The sequence below is a fragment of the Barbus barbus genome (genome assembly GCF_936440315.1).
Source record: "Barbus barbus genome assembly, chromosome: 43".
Lineage (NCBI taxonomy): Eukaryota > Metazoa > Chordata > Actinopteri > Cypriniformes > Cyprinidae > Barbus > Barbus barbus.
Window position 1 is genome coordinate 12,730,276 of NC_136721.1, and position 16,584 is coordinate 12,746,859.

General features: G+C 38.2%; 1 protein-coding gene across 1 annotated transcript in view; it reads left to right on the top strand.

The window, feature by feature from the left end:
* Window positions 1–16,584, top strand: part of LOC306862564 (rho GTPase-activating protein 32-like) — a 35,540-nt gene that overhangs the window by 14,615 nt on the left and 4,341 nt on the right. Inside the window, exons 8-18 of the mRNA XM_079405448.1 lie at window positions 3,210–3,359; window positions 5,706–5,808; window positions 6,535–6,679; window positions 7,243–7,325; window positions 7,619–7,726; window positions 8,606–8,751; window positions 8,833–9,034; window positions 9,156–9,304; window positions 9,669–9,743; window positions 9,838–10,608; window positions 15,644–16,245. Coding sequence (XP_079261574.1) covers window positions 3,210–3,359; window positions 5,706–5,808; window positions 6,535–6,679; window positions 7,243–7,325; window positions 7,619–7,726; window positions 8,606–8,751; window positions 8,833–9,034; window positions 9,156–9,304; window positions 9,669–9,743; window positions 9,838–10,608; window positions 15,644–16,245 — 2,534 coding nt within the window. The remainder of the gene's footprint in view (window positions 1–3,209; window positions 3,360–5,705; window positions 5,809–6,534; window positions 6,680–7,242; window positions 7,326–7,618; window positions 7,727–8,605; window positions 8,752–8,832; window positions 9,035–9,155; window positions 9,305–9,668; window positions 9,744–9,837; window positions 10,609–15,643; window positions 16,246–16,584) is intronic.

Here is a 16,584-nt window from a genome sequence, read left to right on the forward strand (position 1 = left end):
GGTGTAACAGTGATAATGGTTGCTGTAATATTTTATTTACCAAGGTTTTCAAGCATGAATAGGGCATATTGTATGTTATGAAAATGCTTGAGGTATAATCATTTCTTGTTCTTGTGCAGACACTTTCACATTCACAGAATAAATTTAATTCCCTTATTCTCAGCTGTAGCAGGTGCTGCTCCAGATGTAGCTCCCTCTCACTTCCTAACTTCCTTGTGGGGCAGCAGTGTCTTCCTCTCAGTGAAGTAAAGGGCAGCTGCCTCTGTGAACAAGCCAAGACAGCTGGAAGGAACTGTGTGAGAATGAGAGACAAACTGTATTAGGTTTACATAGCGATATGTGTCCGTATGTCCTACAGGGGATTGTGTACTTCCTTACTGGTTTGTTCTGAGAACAGAGACTTTTATGTGAACTTCTGTTAGCTGTTGGGTTGGGAAACCAGTTTATAAGTTTGGGGCCAGTATGATTAATCCTGTAATTTAGCAACGATGCATTAATGTTCAAAAGTGATAGTAAAGCCATTTTATAAAGTTACAATTTTTTATTTATTAGTGTTTTGACCTTTATTGTTCATTTAACACCAGCGTTACCTTGCAGAACACGTATCTGTGTGTTGTTTGACAGTTTGGCCGCAAACCTGTTGCTTTAGAGTGCAGACAAGCTTGTCTTTGTCAGTTCCTTATTGCTGTACCATGTCAGTCTGGGTTGTAAAAGCTGAATGGAACATGGGCTTGGCTATGAATGGGTTTCTTTAGAAAGAGTGCATTGTTGTTGCCCTGGTGGTGTAGTCAAATGAGTTATATTTATGTTCGTCTGGCTTCTTGCTTTGTTGTAGTTTTAACAAGTCGTATTAAGCTGTAGCCTAAATAGAACATCACTGGAGACAGCTGTGTTGTATTGCCATTGTCTTTCAGAGTACATTCATCACTCAGTAGTGGATATCTGATAAATGCAACAGCCTGCAGGCTAAAACTGTCGCTCTCTGGGTTGCCTGGCTGCTCATGCCCCGATCTCTGCAGTTAGTAGCCAGTGCTGTTGAAAGTTGATATTAGGGGCTGGACAAACTCCGAGAGGAAAGAGAGGAGGGAAAAAGCAAAGAGGAAAGAATGCATGCTGACTATTAGCTTTTACCGACTGGCAGAGAGAGAGAGAGAGAGAGAGAGAGTGTGGTCTGTGATGATCCTTTACCGTTGTGTCTCGAGCTCTTTACCGCAGCTGCAGCCTGGCAAACTTAAGAATACTCAAGCACTGTTTTTCTGTCCTTTTTTTCATGGATATTTCACATTAAGGTAAGTTATGAAGTTGCAGTTTTAGTGCTAATCAGATTGCTAAACGATCTCAGACTTGTAGATGCGACTGAAGTGCTTTCTATAGCCAAATTTGTGTGTGGTTTATTCATTTGTAGTGCTGAAAACAATAGCATTTTAAATGTGTGTGCACTGGTGTTAATTTGAAATAAATGCATTTTATTGACTTTGTCAAACTCATTAAGAATACTGTTCTACCTTTCTTTGTATATGTTGATGTGTGTAGCAAAATCATTTGTGTTTTCTTAAAAATACATTTTTAGCAAGTCCATCGGAAGTCACGTTCTGAGTGTTGATTTGGAGGGAAAAAAAAGAAAAACGTATAATATGTCAGTCACGTTGCGCTGTAACGTCATCAGTGTTTCCTCAGCCGAGGTAAAGTGCAGCCTGGAGGAAACACTCATTCTTCAGTAAGTCTTCTTGCCGCTTCTGTGAAGTTCAGCACATGCCTTGTGTTTGGTTTGTTGTGGAGTTCAGAATACGAGGATCTGTGAAATGTGTGCCAGTTACTTTATTGGCTCTTGAAAAGTAGAACAGGAAATTCCTGCAACGGCTCTTTTTATTATTAACCTCGACTGAATATGAGAGGACTAATTGCATCGAGACCAGATGCAACTGCTTGTTGGAAAAATTTATAACTTTTATGATGAAAAATTGTGAATAATGTGCCTTTTTAAAAGGTAAAGAGGCACAAAGGAACAGATGAGATCACAGCTGGCAGATGTCCCCTTGCCACGTCCACTGTGGTTTCAGCGTGCAAAGAATCACACATCCTTATAATCACCAGGGAGTTAAACTGTTAAACAACAGTGTAATATTTGCAATTATTTTGCAAATCATTTTTCCTCTGTCTCCTGCTAAATCCACCACATGTTCCCACAAACATAAACACAGATGGACGAGTTTGTGGTTTTCAGGAATCCCAGCTGCATTTGTAATAGCTCTGAAATTGTTTCTGCCAACAGATTGTTTGCTGATTCATACAGCTTCATTATGCAAACAGTTATTGGGTTTGTAATATTTAATCTTGCTAATATTTTATGAGGAACATCAGAACAATCCAAGTTAAATGGGCAATTACAAGACTCAGGGTTTTCTAGCAAATCCAGTGGAATTGTTTGTGTGTTCCTATCTAATCCTTGGAATTTCTCTCTTGATACTTTTCCTCTGAATCGTCCAAGAGTTTCTCATGCAAATTCTAGGTCAGGCTGCTGATTGTGTGTTCTTTTTTTTGTTTTTTTTGTTTGGGAATGGTGGTTAGTGTCAGGGTGTAATAACAACGCAAGCTGCTCCAGAGACCGAACAGCTTGAGACGTCCTTCCTGCTTGGCCTCATTCAAAAATTAAATGAAAGGAAACATTTATTACTTTTATTAGAAAACTTTCACAGATGTTGTGTCAGCCAATCATCTTCAGGCTTTTTTCTTCCAATGCTGAGATTAGATTAAACTTGTTAAGTCATTCATAGTTGATTTATATGCTGTAACAGTTGCATTGAACCGCAGAGAATAAAGTGGTTTGATTTTTGCTCTACCAAAAGTAGAACAAACACCCAAAGATGGAGGATGTACTTCCCTTTTTTGGCTGAATTAATAATTCTGCTCGATTGACGAAACAGCCCTTTGTGATCTAGGTTATTCAAGCAACACTTCCAATGGAGGATTTGGGAAATTCCTTCAGTAAAGGAACAGGGTTAATGCCTAAAACCATTATTCTTACACAACTTAGTCTCTGTGCTTTTTTATTTAATAAGATCTTGGCTCACTGACATGATGTGGCACTGGCCTCTTGTTAAACCGGATTTTCTTGGGGCCATTTGTTGTTGCGCTGTTTGTGGTTCACAGTGCAGTTTTCCCTGATGTGAAAATATTTAAATTTGCTTGTCTTTATTTTTATCTTCCAGTGTCCAAGAAACACGGGAAACTGATCACTTTTCTGCGCACATTCATGAAGTCCAGGCCGACCAAGCAGAAGCTGAAGCAAAGAGGTATCCTCAGGGAGAGGGTGTTTGGCTGTGACCTAGGAGAACATCTCCTCAACTCCGGCCATGACGGTGAGATTTGCCCCCTTCTGGTCCTACTCAAACTCACACTCATGCACAGTGTGGGTGGGCTGGAAAGCATAGCTAACCCCCCTCCTCTATAATCACCCTTGGATCTGGCTGCATAGGTTGTCATGGCATCTGATTGGCTTAAAGCGGTCTAAAGGTCAGCAGGAATGGTTAGGGGGCCGTGTCCGGAGATTTCTTGCCCATTGATTCAAAGCTCCCTGGCAGCCTTCAGCATTTGCTCCATTTGTTTGACTTCAAATTCTCCCCGAGCAATTGCCTGCCCTTAAAATCTAAGCCTTGTCCTTTTCAAAGGGGATCCACGCAACTTGATTCGACTGCTCGACCATTACATTTAGAAGGAGGGGGAAAAAGAACTTTGCTTTTATTAAATGTTTCAGAATGGACATTCGTCCCCTCAGGAGCAAGTATCCTCAAAGCAGAAATTCCTGGTATTCTTTAAAAATGTCTTCCTACAAAAGGTCATTCATTGTAGTTTGTTAGATCAGTGGTTCTCAAACCTGTCCTGGGGACCCCCAACCACAGCATATTTTGTAAGTTTCCCTCATTTAACACACCTGATTCAACTCATCAGCTCATTAGTAGAATCTGCAAGACTTGAAATGGGTGTGGCCTATGAGAGAGACATACAAAATATGTGGTGGCTGGGGGTTTGAGAACCACTGGGTTAGATAGATGATAAAGTTTAGGTTTTTCTACTTAGATCTGAACCTTTCTCTCCCTCCACTGTCCTCTCCCACCCATGAGCCCACTTAGCTTTGATGTGTTTGTAAAACGGGTAATGGCACAATGTGTACTCTCCGTCTCAGACGCTCTGACCTCAGAGGAACGTGAGACGACATGGCTAAACACTTTGTTCAAGTAGAGAGTCGTTAGTATGGCTCAGTCATATTAGCATAAAGCTCTGCAGACCTCCCTGCAATGCACTTATTATACTCTTGGACAGTATTTCGCTTGGGAAACATTAATCCAATTTTTCTCTTTCTCAGTTGGTGCCATAAGGATGTTGGCCTCTGAAGTAATTTGCTGTATTTTTCAAAGTATTGAAAGGGCTCAAAGACTAAATTGAGCCAGTAGTTTTATTGTTGCCCTGTTGATGTTTCCACTGGCTCCACTGCCTTTTTTTTTTTTTGGCAAAAAAATCTTTCCATGCAAAAGTAGGGAGTCATTAAGATTTTAAGAAAATAATCCTTGTAGTCAGCTAGGATGTATTAAATTGGATCAGAAGTAACAGTAAAGACATTTATAATATAAACAGTTGTTGAATAATATTGAATATTTCAATATTATAATAAATTCTGTGCTTTTGAACTTTATATTATCTAAATAATCCTGAAAAAAAAAAAAAATTAAGCAGCACAACTATTTTCAACATCAACGATAAGAAATGTGACACTGAAGACTGGAGTAATGGCTACCAAAAATTCAGCTTTGCCATAACGTTGAATTTTAAAACATTAAAATAGGAAACTGTTATTTAAAATTGTAAAAATGTTTTACAATATTACTATTCCTGCTGTATTTTTTTAATGAAATAATTGGAACCTTGGTGGGCCCAGGATACTTTACCAAGATGCCAATGATGCACGATACCAAGATACCTCAATGATAGTTTTAAATTTATAAACCCTTTTGCAGGAAAAAAAAAGATTGTGATTTGTTTGTCATTTTCAAACCATTCTGTCCGATGCTTCCAAGAATGTCACGAATCATTCTCAGTTTTGACAATTTATCTGTTTCCCAGCTAAACAGCTTTAGCTCGAAGACACAAATAATGAACTACTGGCTTTATTGGGCAAGTGACAACTCCTTTAACTGGCCTGAAACACACTCACGGTGGCCACAGGCCATCCTTATTGTGAAGCACTGATTGAATGATTTTTGAGATGGCTTAGAGACTAAACTTTCTTGATTTTTGAGGATTTTGTGCTTCAGACAGCTATGTCAGGAATGTAGATGAACAGCTGCCTCTGAGAGACTTGGACTCACTCATCTGGCGGATAAAGTTTGTCAAGACTAGAGGCCAGTCATGGTTGTCTGTGACTATGATTCCTCTGGGTGAAACATTGCAAGGTCACGTTGGCGGTCTGGATTTTGTCTAATGCCACTGGAGCAAATGTGAAGCTATAAACTCTGCTTATACAGGAGAGCACGGACTTGTTATCTGACGATCGGGCCTGTCTCCGGCAGTTGTTGAAGTTATTTATAGCTTACAAAATCTGAAATTTACTGCACAAAGAATCTGGCATTCTATTCCATTGGCATTTTGACAAGTCTCACACTTTACGTGCCAAAAAGGATGCTCCAGTAACATTTTGTCTAAACCTCTAGTCCCCCAGGTACTCAAGAGCTGCACTGAGTTCATTGAGAAGCATGGAGTGGTTGATGGAATGTACCGTCTCTCTGGGATTGCCTCCAACATTCAGAAGCTGCGGTAGGACATAAACACACTCCCCTAATTGCAAGTAGCAAAGATAGGGATTGATTATACCACTTGAGAAACTCTGAATGCAGTGGCTGAATATTAAGCTGCTGCTAATTACATTTCATAATGGGAATGTTTGTATTCTTGAATACAGGAGGAAATGAGTACACCAGAATGATTAGATGGGGATTTATTACCAGGTCCAGGACAAGTTGACTTGTCTGCTTGGCCGATTAACAAGTTTTATCCCCCCTTTGAGTTCCTACATGTAGTGTTGTCAGTGGATAAGTTTAAAACTATAAAGCTATAATAAATATTTTTTGCAAAAAATTTTCAGCAGCAATTGATTCATTGTCACTTGATCCTTTAGAAATTTTTCTAATATGCCACTCAAGAAACATTTCCTATTTTATTGCTGAAAACATGTTCTGCTTAATATTTTTGTGGAGGTTTTGAATTTTTTTTCAGGATTCTTTGATGAATAGGAAGTTCAAAAGAATAGCATTTATTTGTAACATTATAAATGTATTTACTATGATTTTGATCAGTTTAATGCATCTTTGCTAAATAAAAGAATTAACCATTGGACCATTGGATATTTGTTGTCAATTCATTCAAATATTGATATTAAAAGCTAATGTTATTTAATCAGAATTCACTTAAATTTAGATTTTAAGCACACCAAATTGTCTATGATAGTGTATCAATTTTGAAACACTTTCTCTCTCACTTTAGGCATGAATTTGACTCTGAACAGATCCCAGATCTGACAAAAGATGTTTACATTCAAGACATACACTGCGTGGGTTCCCTGTGCAAGCTTTACTTTCGAGAGCTTCCCAACCCACTTCTCACCTACCAGCTATATGAGAAATTCTCGGTAAGCATTTATCCCAGAACGACAGGCCTTTAAAGACGCTTTTCTCAAACTCGCACACTCTTTGTCATCCAAATAGCTCCAGCTGAGAAGCACCTATTATATTAGAACAAGCAAGCCCATACTTATGATATCAAAACCTTTTTAGTTCTTGGTGTGATGATATGCATGGGTCTCTTATCTGAGACTGGCAAAACAGTGCAGGAGTCATTGAAGGCTTGAGGCTATTTGTTCTATTGATTTTGCTTTTAATGAGTATACAAATGAATTGCTTGTCTCTTAAGAGCCCTGCTTCACAAGGAGTTAATCTGCATGCCAAACAAAGCAGTGACATTTACAGCATCTGGAGATAAGTCACTGCAAATGAAAACGGCTAGAGTAAAGAGTGCATCAATGGTTTCAGGTTGCTATGGAAGCAGTGAAACTAATGCACAGGAAATGCGATTGACCATGTGCTTTTGTCCATTCAGCGGTATAGTGTGAACATGGGTTTGAGAGTATTTTTGTTGGTTAGAGCTGTTCTAGATGCGGTGACCCTGATATACTCCCGCTCTTCGCCTTTTTAGGATGCTGTGTCAGCTGCCACGGACGAGGAGAGGCTGATCAAAATACATGATGTCATTCAGCAGCTGCCGCCTCCGCATTATAGGTTTGTAAATGACTACAGTGCTCTCTGCTGGTTTCTAGAGGACTTGCCGTTCTCTTTTCAACATAGCCATATTTTTCATACGTAACAGCCTTTTTATTAATCTACTGCATTAAGCATGCTATTTACATTACTAATGCAGTCCAAGTATGTTATGAAAATAGAGGCTGTTATTACAACATTGTTCACTTAAATGAGTGTGATTCTGAATCTAATCCATTATGCTAATTTTACTTGGCATCGGATTTTAATGCATCTATAGTTTTAACAGTCAATATTCATGCTTTTTCTTGTAGAACCCTTGAGTTTCTTATGAGGCATCTTTCACACTTAGCAACCTTCAGCTATGTAACAAACATGCATACGAAGAATTTGGCCATTGTTTGGGCCCCTAACTTACTGAGGTAAGATCTCTGCATGATGCAAATATAATGTATGTGAAAACAGATACTCATGGATACAATTTTACAGAGCTGGGTAGATTACTTGCAAATGGTTACTGATTCCAAACTTGTGCTGCATTATGACAAAAACAGTAGTTAATAACGTAATCTATTACATTACACATTTTAGGTAATATAATGAGATTACTTTTAGATTACTTTTGACCTAACTCGTTTATCACATTGATTTAAATAGGACAATCTTGTACCATAACGAGATTAAGATGCAAAGAAAAAGAAAATATATTCCATTCGTTGTTATTGACAAAATGAAGTGCATTAAACATTACATATGAATGTTTAATGCACATTAATGTAAGGTTTCCCAAACTGAGGTTTGTCAAGGAACTACAGGGGGTTTATGAGTTTAATGATTTGCAAATAATTAAATCGTAAAAAAAAAAGTTTAATTGGAATTCGTTTTACTGAAATGATTGTTGTAAATCCAGTGGTCAAATGCTGTGTGGTCTCTCAAATTAATATGTAATTATAGCCACCTGACTGCAAAATGTCAGCAAAACTGGAAGACTTTCTGAATGTATATAAACTGTAGGCTATTTTAGAAAATAAGTATTAGGGAGAATCAGTAAATTGTGAATTATTTATTGCTATTGAGTGAATAATATGCAATCATGTAATTAATAAAAAAGTGACTGTAGCCTGATTCAGAGTATTTAAAAATGTCATTTTTTCTAATTACAAGTACTCAATTTTTGGAATCAGATTATGTAATCCAGATTACATGTAATCAGTTACCACCCAGCTCTGCAATTTTGTAATTATGAATATAAAAACTTAGTATTCATAACTAATCTTTGATTTTTATTCCCAATTTAAAAGGTCAAAGCAAATAGAATCAGCTTGCTTCAGCGGCACAGCAGCCTTCATGGAGGTGCGAATACAGTCGGTTGTGGTAGAATTCATCCTCAACCATGTGGATGTTCTCTTCAGCCCCAAACTGAGCTCACTCATACGAGAGGGAACAGGTATGTAATATGGACACATTTCAACACATTTTAAATTTTTTGCACTGCTATATATTCATTGCACATTTTTTGTCTTTGTAGGACACAACTCTTTGTCTCGGCCTAAGTCTTTGCTGGTACCCTCTCCGTCCACAAAGCTGCTAACACTAGAAGAGGCACAGGCACGTACCCAGGCCCAGATCAACTCACCCATCACTGCAGACAGCAAGTACATAGAGGTGGGAGAAGGTCCTGCAGCCTTACAGGGAAAATTCCACACGGTCATTGAATTCCCTACTGAGAGGTATAAAGCCATCTTTAAAATGTTGAAAAATTTTTTATGCTGTCTTAAAGAAACCAATTATGTTCCTGTTATTCTCAAAATGATACATTTTGTACATTTTGATTTTTTTTTTTTCTCCTAGGAAAAGACAGCCCATAAAGTCTAAAAAGTCTCCAGTTGGCAGTTGGCGGTCTTTTTTCAACTTGGGAAAGTCTTCCTCGATGTCTAAACGAAAATCCCTACACCGCAATCCCAGTGAACCAAACGAACTCAAGGCCATGGCATTGGCTGGTTAGTGTTGTTGCAATTTGTCATCTTTAAATGTTAGATAGTCATTAACACAAAATAAACCAAGAGGTTAATCAGGCCTTGTATCATGTGGAAGTGGTTTATTTTGTAATGACCAGCTGATTGTATATTACCCTGCTAATTACTCAGCAATTTACTGAATAAATAAATAAATGGACATGAAATATTGATTTTAGTTTAAATGATTTTGAATGATGTGAGAGCAGAGAGACTGCACAGTATTTACGAGAGACAACAACAGCATCTGACCGCAGATTGACCAATCAGAGTCAAGTATTCTAGAACTCTGTTTGGTTATGTACAAGCAATTTATTATAACTTCTCTGTTCCCACTTCATTTGCTCAGGAGGAAGAGGAGACACTGGTACTCTTCGTTCTGCCAAAAGTGAGGAGTCTCTCACCTCTTTACATAACGTTGAAGGTAACCGACTCTTAAAAGCTCTAAAAAAGCTCAGCTTCAAATTATAAACCAGCCATTGTGAAATTCTGACTTCTCTGTTTTTCCTTTAACACAGGAGAGTCTAAGGTGTACAGGCCACGCAGACCTCGCTCCAGCAGCGATGCGCTCTCTGCTTCCTTCAATGGTGACCTGTTGGATGGCAGACAACACTGTAACTCGTATGACAACCTGGGTCAAGGGGACAGTGATGGGGATGATGGACCAATCTGTGTGCCTGCTCTCATCTCCCCGCCACGTTCTGCTGACGATGTGGACCTGAGCCCCCCTGACATTGGCATGGCCTCTTTAGACTTTGACCCCATGTCTTTCCAGTGTAGCCTTCCTCTGCCAGAGACTTCCATTTTCTCACTTGACACAAATGAAAGCAGTCTGAAGAGGAGCCCGGGCAGTGCCAGTGGCTCAGAGCCAGTCTCGCCAGTCAGAGCTAAGGTTACGAGTCATTCTGTGTCTCCAGACCACAGTCCAGCCTTAAAGGATAGAAATAAACCGCCCCCTGCATCTTTCTCGGAGAAAACTCCAGTTCAGTCCCTTGAGAGCAGTGAGAAGTCAGCTGTTGTGATTCCTCTAAGCATCTCTGAATCGGCTGCCTCCATGATAAGGAAAGCACAAGAGAGCACTGTACTTCAGCCCTCTTCCCCTCCATCTCCACTTGACTCTCCTGCAAAATTGAGCTCTCTGCCAAGAACCACCGATCTGCCCCTGAGTGAAGCCATTCAACAAGAGCTTCTTTCTAAAGCTGCTACCTTTGAGAGTAAAGAGAGTAAAGACATATCAAGCATTGAATGTTCACAGCCAGCACAGGTCACCTGCTCTCAAGAGCAGCCAGGTAAGCTGAACTGAAATACAGGGATATGGTTGCTTAAATCCATAATGTTTCTTGAGGAGTCATTGACATTTTTATCATAAATTAGTTGAATGACTTTAATTCCTGTATTCAAATTAATTTTCAAAATGTCAGGGTAAAACAGCTGTCATTATATCATTTTATAAAAGATTTTCAAAAATATTTGAAACAAACATGAATACAGAGAGAACTTAGACAATAGGCCTTTATCACACTTCCGCGTTCGACAAGTGGAAGATTCAAATAGTAGCGTGAAAGAACTTCCGCTGCAGCCTCTATCAATGGCTGTGCCCATAGCACGGCATTGTTGTGGATTATTTATGTAGAATTTAGCACATATGTGTCTTCTAAAGACACCAATCTCAGTTTACAACAATTAACTGAGTATTACGAAGCGAAGGAATACGTTGTCATGATATCCCGATGCGTATTTCATGACTTAAACAGCTCATGAGGCATACTGTATTTAAGCAATTCTGCACAGACTGATCACCTTATTTCATTACAGAACAGCAAGAAAACTATACAAACAACATATCACATTAATGAGCATAAAGCTTAAAACATTAATTATGACTAAAGGCTGTACAGAAGGATTAAATCAGGGGTGGGCAACCTTTTTGACTCGACGGCCACATTAAGTGAGGGGCCGCATTATGTTTATAACAAATGAAGCTTTGAATTTTATTTTTTTTATTCTAAATTAACACTCACTTACTACTGTACTGTATGTATACTTGTACATATGGCAGTTCTTTTCTTGTACCATCTCTACCTATTTTTATTGGCACTTTGACACAGATAAGTTGCATTGGTGTACAAGTCGATTTATAAGACACATTTTATCATTTCATTCAGAAATAATGTCAAATAAACGAAACGTTTACAAACATTAGAAACATGTATTTATATTCCCCACCCTCCACAAAAAAATCCTGTAAATTTAGCAGTGTTCAGAATAGAAAAAATAAAATATAACGAAAATATAAAAAATATATAAAAAACAAACACAAATTATAGTGGCATTCACTATTAACATATATTATAAACGCACAGCCTTAAATATTTAAACCGAAACTGAATTAAACTAGCAGCATCGTTGCTGGAAAATGCACAATGCAAACTCACTTGCCTTTTCTCATTCATCACCAATCCTAATGTGCGCGCTTTGCGCTTGACCTTGATTAGGCTACTTTATATAAATCGCCTTGGAAATTGCAGCACGTTTCAGATGAAAAAAAACGCAATTTATAATCCAGAAAACAGTACTATATGCACTTTCATAAAAATGTGTGTGGAAAACAGAAGAAAGCATATCTTTGCAAGATTGCAAGATAAAATTACCAATTATTTCCATGTTTTCCCCACAAAATACAGCCCCCGTGAGCAGAACGATAACGGGATAACACTGGCATTTGGTCTGATACTGGAAGTCTGAGAAGCATTTCTTTTTTTTCTTTTTTTACTTTATTCAGTTTTAATATGACATTTGCTTTTCCAGAGGTCCAAAAGGAAAGCGATAGTACGGTATACTAGTTACAAATAGATTCCTCTAATGTACAAAATAAAGGGGTTCCAAACAGATCACAGTGATAACATCAGCAGGGTGTGAAGAAAAAAATAAATAAATAAGAATAAAGAATATATGCATATTCTTTATTCTTTGTATTAAACATAATGCTCACATTTTTTCACACGCTGACTTTGATGCAATCCTCTATAATTGCATCAAATTTAAGATATTTAAAAATAAGTTTGCTAATCTTAATCGAGTTATTCTCTGTGATTGCGTGCAACGATTGAATAACATTATACTGTGAACAAGAGCGGGAGGTTAAGCACAATAAATATAATTCAAAAATAAACAAAATAATATTATAAATAAAATTTAATCAGTCCGACTAAAGAATATATGCATATAATAAAATAAATAATATATAAAAAAATAAGTAAATTAATTAATTAAATACAAAAATACTTCGATCACCACATAATATTGAGGTAAATCAATTTAAGAGTTACAGAGGTATAATGCAGCATAAAAAACAATGTAAATAAGTTATCTCATTCCTAAGTAATCTAACACAGGCTTCCATATTTTCCAAAATATATCTAGCTTATCATTACCAATAAATTGTAATTTCTCAATATGAATAATGCCCGCTAGCTCACTCAGCAACACATCGAATGTTGGGACAATATCAAGTTTCCACCTCTGAAGAATCAATCTCTTTGCAAGAACCATAAATAAAAAAAATACCCCGTCTCTCATATGAACTAAAAGAAGGTACAGAAATCACCCCAAAAATGGCAATCATTGGATCTGGAACAATATCTTTTCTATTCACTTTTGAAAGCAGGTCAAAAATATCTGTCCAGTACTTATGAAGGTTACAACATGTCCAAAATGAATGTAGAAGTGTACCCTCCGCAACCTTGCATTTACTGCATATCGGTGACACTTCAGGGAACATTTTGTGCAATTTAGTTTTGCACATATATACTCTATGTAGAAATTTGTGAAAAAAAAAAAGTTGTGTCTAGTATTAATTAAACAATCATGTATATTCTGCAGGCATTCCTCCCATTGCGCATCCTCAATAGTGAAACCTAAATCCTCCTCCCATGTTTTCCTAATTGTAGTTGTCACTTTCCACCAGATCTGTTAATACATTATAGAAATATGACACTGAGTTTTGAGTTTCCAGCTTTAAATCTGTTTATTTCCTCAAATTTTTCATGCTTTTTTTAGTTGTTCAAAATTAGGAAAATATTTTCTGACATAGTCTCTAATTTGCAGATATCTGAAAAAGTGAGAATTTGGTAACTCAAACTCTGATTGGAGCTCTTTAAAAGACAGGAAATGCCAGTTCATATAAACGGAGCCAACACAGCTTATTCTCTTCTGTTTCCAAAGCGAAAAAGACTGGTCGTTAAGAGCTGGAATGAAGGAGTGATTCATACATATGGAGCTATAAAGATATACATTAGGAGCTTTAATATATATTTTAATTTGTTTCCAAACTTTTAAAGACTGGCCTATAACAAAGTGATTATTATAGATAAGCTTACTAACCTTACCAGGACTGTTATAGCATCTGCAGTGAAGAGTCAGAGCAAAGGGCTTGTTCAATTCTAAGCCATTCCGGTTGTTCACAGGTTCCTTCTAATGGGTCATCATTCCACCAAGAGAATATATTCAAGTGTGCTGCACAATAATATGCTTTAAAGAAAGGTAACCCAAATCCCCCCTTATCCTTATCTACCTACCCTTCTCCAATAGTCTGTTATTTTTTAACTGATCAATCTTCTTTTGCCAGTTGGCTCTTAGAAGGTCTTGTGGTTTTCTAGTTATTATAACACCAAGATAAGTAAAAGTGTTTTCTGCTATTTTGAACGGGGTGGATCTTATATACTGCTGACAAGTGTTGGGCTTGAGGAACATTTTAAGCATTTTTAAAACCGTTCCAATGCAAGGCATTTTTCAAAACAAATGAACACTTTCACATTTTTAAAACAAGTAACTTATTTACAATTGTGCCAGTTCTGTAGAGTATATAGCTATTTTGACTTTTTATTTGGTATTTGCCGTGCGGCCTGAAATAAAATAAATAATAGACTAAGCGCCTATCTTTAGTGAAGCCGCGCGGAGAGCTGCTTCTGAAACGTGCCGCGGATTGACTAGAGTGGCTGCGATCCGCTCCGGTGTATATCAGGGGTTATATACTGCACTACAGGCTACAGCGCTAGCTTTTGGATATTACTGATATTGCACCAAATTACCTATTTTGGAACAACTGCCTCACGGGCTGGATGAAAACGGCCGTAATTTGCCCACCTCTGCAGTTTCGTATCATTTTTAAAAATCCCTCGTGGGCCGCCACAGGAGTGATAATGGGCCGCAGTTTGGACACCCCTGGATTAAATTAAAGGTTTAGCGCAAATTTGTATTAAACATAATGCTCACATTTTTTCACACGCTGACTTTGATGCAATCCTCTATAATTGCATCAAATTTAAGTTGTTCAAATAAAGAAATATTTCCAGCCCATAGACGATAATTAAAAATAAGTTTGATCATCTTAATTCTGAGGTATTCTCTGTGATTGCATGCAACGATTGAATAACATTATACTGTGAACAAGAGCGGGAGGTTAAGCACAATAAATATAATTCAAAAATAAATGAAATAATATTATAAATAAAATTAAATCAGTCCGACTAAACCTCTGGTAGTAACTTGAGCTGCGTGCTCTTCATTAATCTGACTGACAACACTGGCAGGGCTGACAGTCGCGTCAGTCAGATAGGCTAATGTTAGACATTAAAATGAAGGATGACATGATACATGGTATGGAATCGGTATAAATACGCAGTTTTAACACTGAGGTTTATTGCGTCAATGTTCAACTAAACTAAATTACTTTAATTTTCTTCACAAAACTGAGATGGTCCTCACTGCAGAACACAAGATCCAGGGGGTGTGGTTGGATCTATATCCAACTCCTCCCACCTTACATATACCTAAACCTACCCGTCTCCACCCCCTGATCCCTAAACCCACCCATCTCCACCCCCTGGATGTGGATCCAACCCCGCCCCCTGGATCTTTGTTCTGCAGTGAGGGGCTACTGACAAAACTGGCATCTGTCCATTGAAAATAAAGCAGGCGGAAATTCCTTTACACTACTAATCGGAGTCGGATGTGACGACACGCGGACTGTGATAAAGGCCTATAGATTTTTGAAAGTTTTTATTTTATTTTATTGTAAATGCCATCATTAACCCTGATGCTACTGTGATATGAACCTCCAAGGTATGCTGGGTTTCATAAGTGAATTATTTAATTTTTCAGGTTTAGTTCACCAGGCTTTTACCAGTAGCGCTTTGCACCAACACCCTCAATGTAGAGAAATCTGTCCACAATCTGTAGAAATTTAACAATTCCCTATCTTACCTTCTCATGAATATTAGCATGCCTTCTTGTTTGAGTTCCCTCTGTTTTGTCCATCCGTAGGAGCCGTAGCTCTGGACTCACCAAAGGGCAATGTCCCTGTCAGCTCTGTGTCCCTCATACCTCCCCCTCCCCCACCAAAGAATGCTGCCCGCATGCTTGCACTAGCTCTAGCTGAATCTGCCCAGCAGGCCACTATTCTCTCTCAGAGGCAATCTTCTGGACCCCCTACACCAGTGTCACCCGTTAAGCCACAAGAGTTACTGGAGACCATGGACTGGCCGCCTCCTCCTTCCTTGCCATCACAGCCATCCCTGGAGGAAGCTGCAGTCGAAGCATCAAAGAGATCCGCTCCTAAGTCTTCACCACCCTCTACCCCAACCGAAAAGTTAACTCGCTCTGTCAGTCTGCACCTCATCACAGCTGAGAGCGGGAAGCCATTCAGCATTTCTTGCAATAGCCAGGATGTTATCTCACCAGAGACCTCAAGCCAGAGTGCTATGCCTTCTAGTCAACCTTTTCAAGTTTGCCAAACACAAAAAAGCCCAGAAAGGCAGCAGCCAGCTGTAGGCCAGACACCTGTGAGCACAGACAAAACCACTTCTACAATCACCACACCAGCTATCAGCAGCAAGGATACTATCATTCAACAACCCAGCTCTGAGGTAAGCAGTGGCACATGCAGGAATGTCAGTAGCACTAGTACTTCAGTGCCAAGGCTGAACATTAAGTAATGTTATAAATATTCATGAGCCAGACCTTCACCATTGTAAATTCAAAATTAGAAAAGCATGTTAAGCATGAGTGCTGCTAGTTGTTAGATCAAAAGCTGCCTGCCATTGTTTTTATTTAATTGGTTAGTATTTATGTGAACCTTTAGAGTGCATGTTTTTGTATGTTGTGTAACTATTTCACCTTTGTCATATTGCAACAAAATGAATATCAAATTTATTCATTTATCCATTATTCTGGTATTGATATCAATAACTACAATAAGCACATGT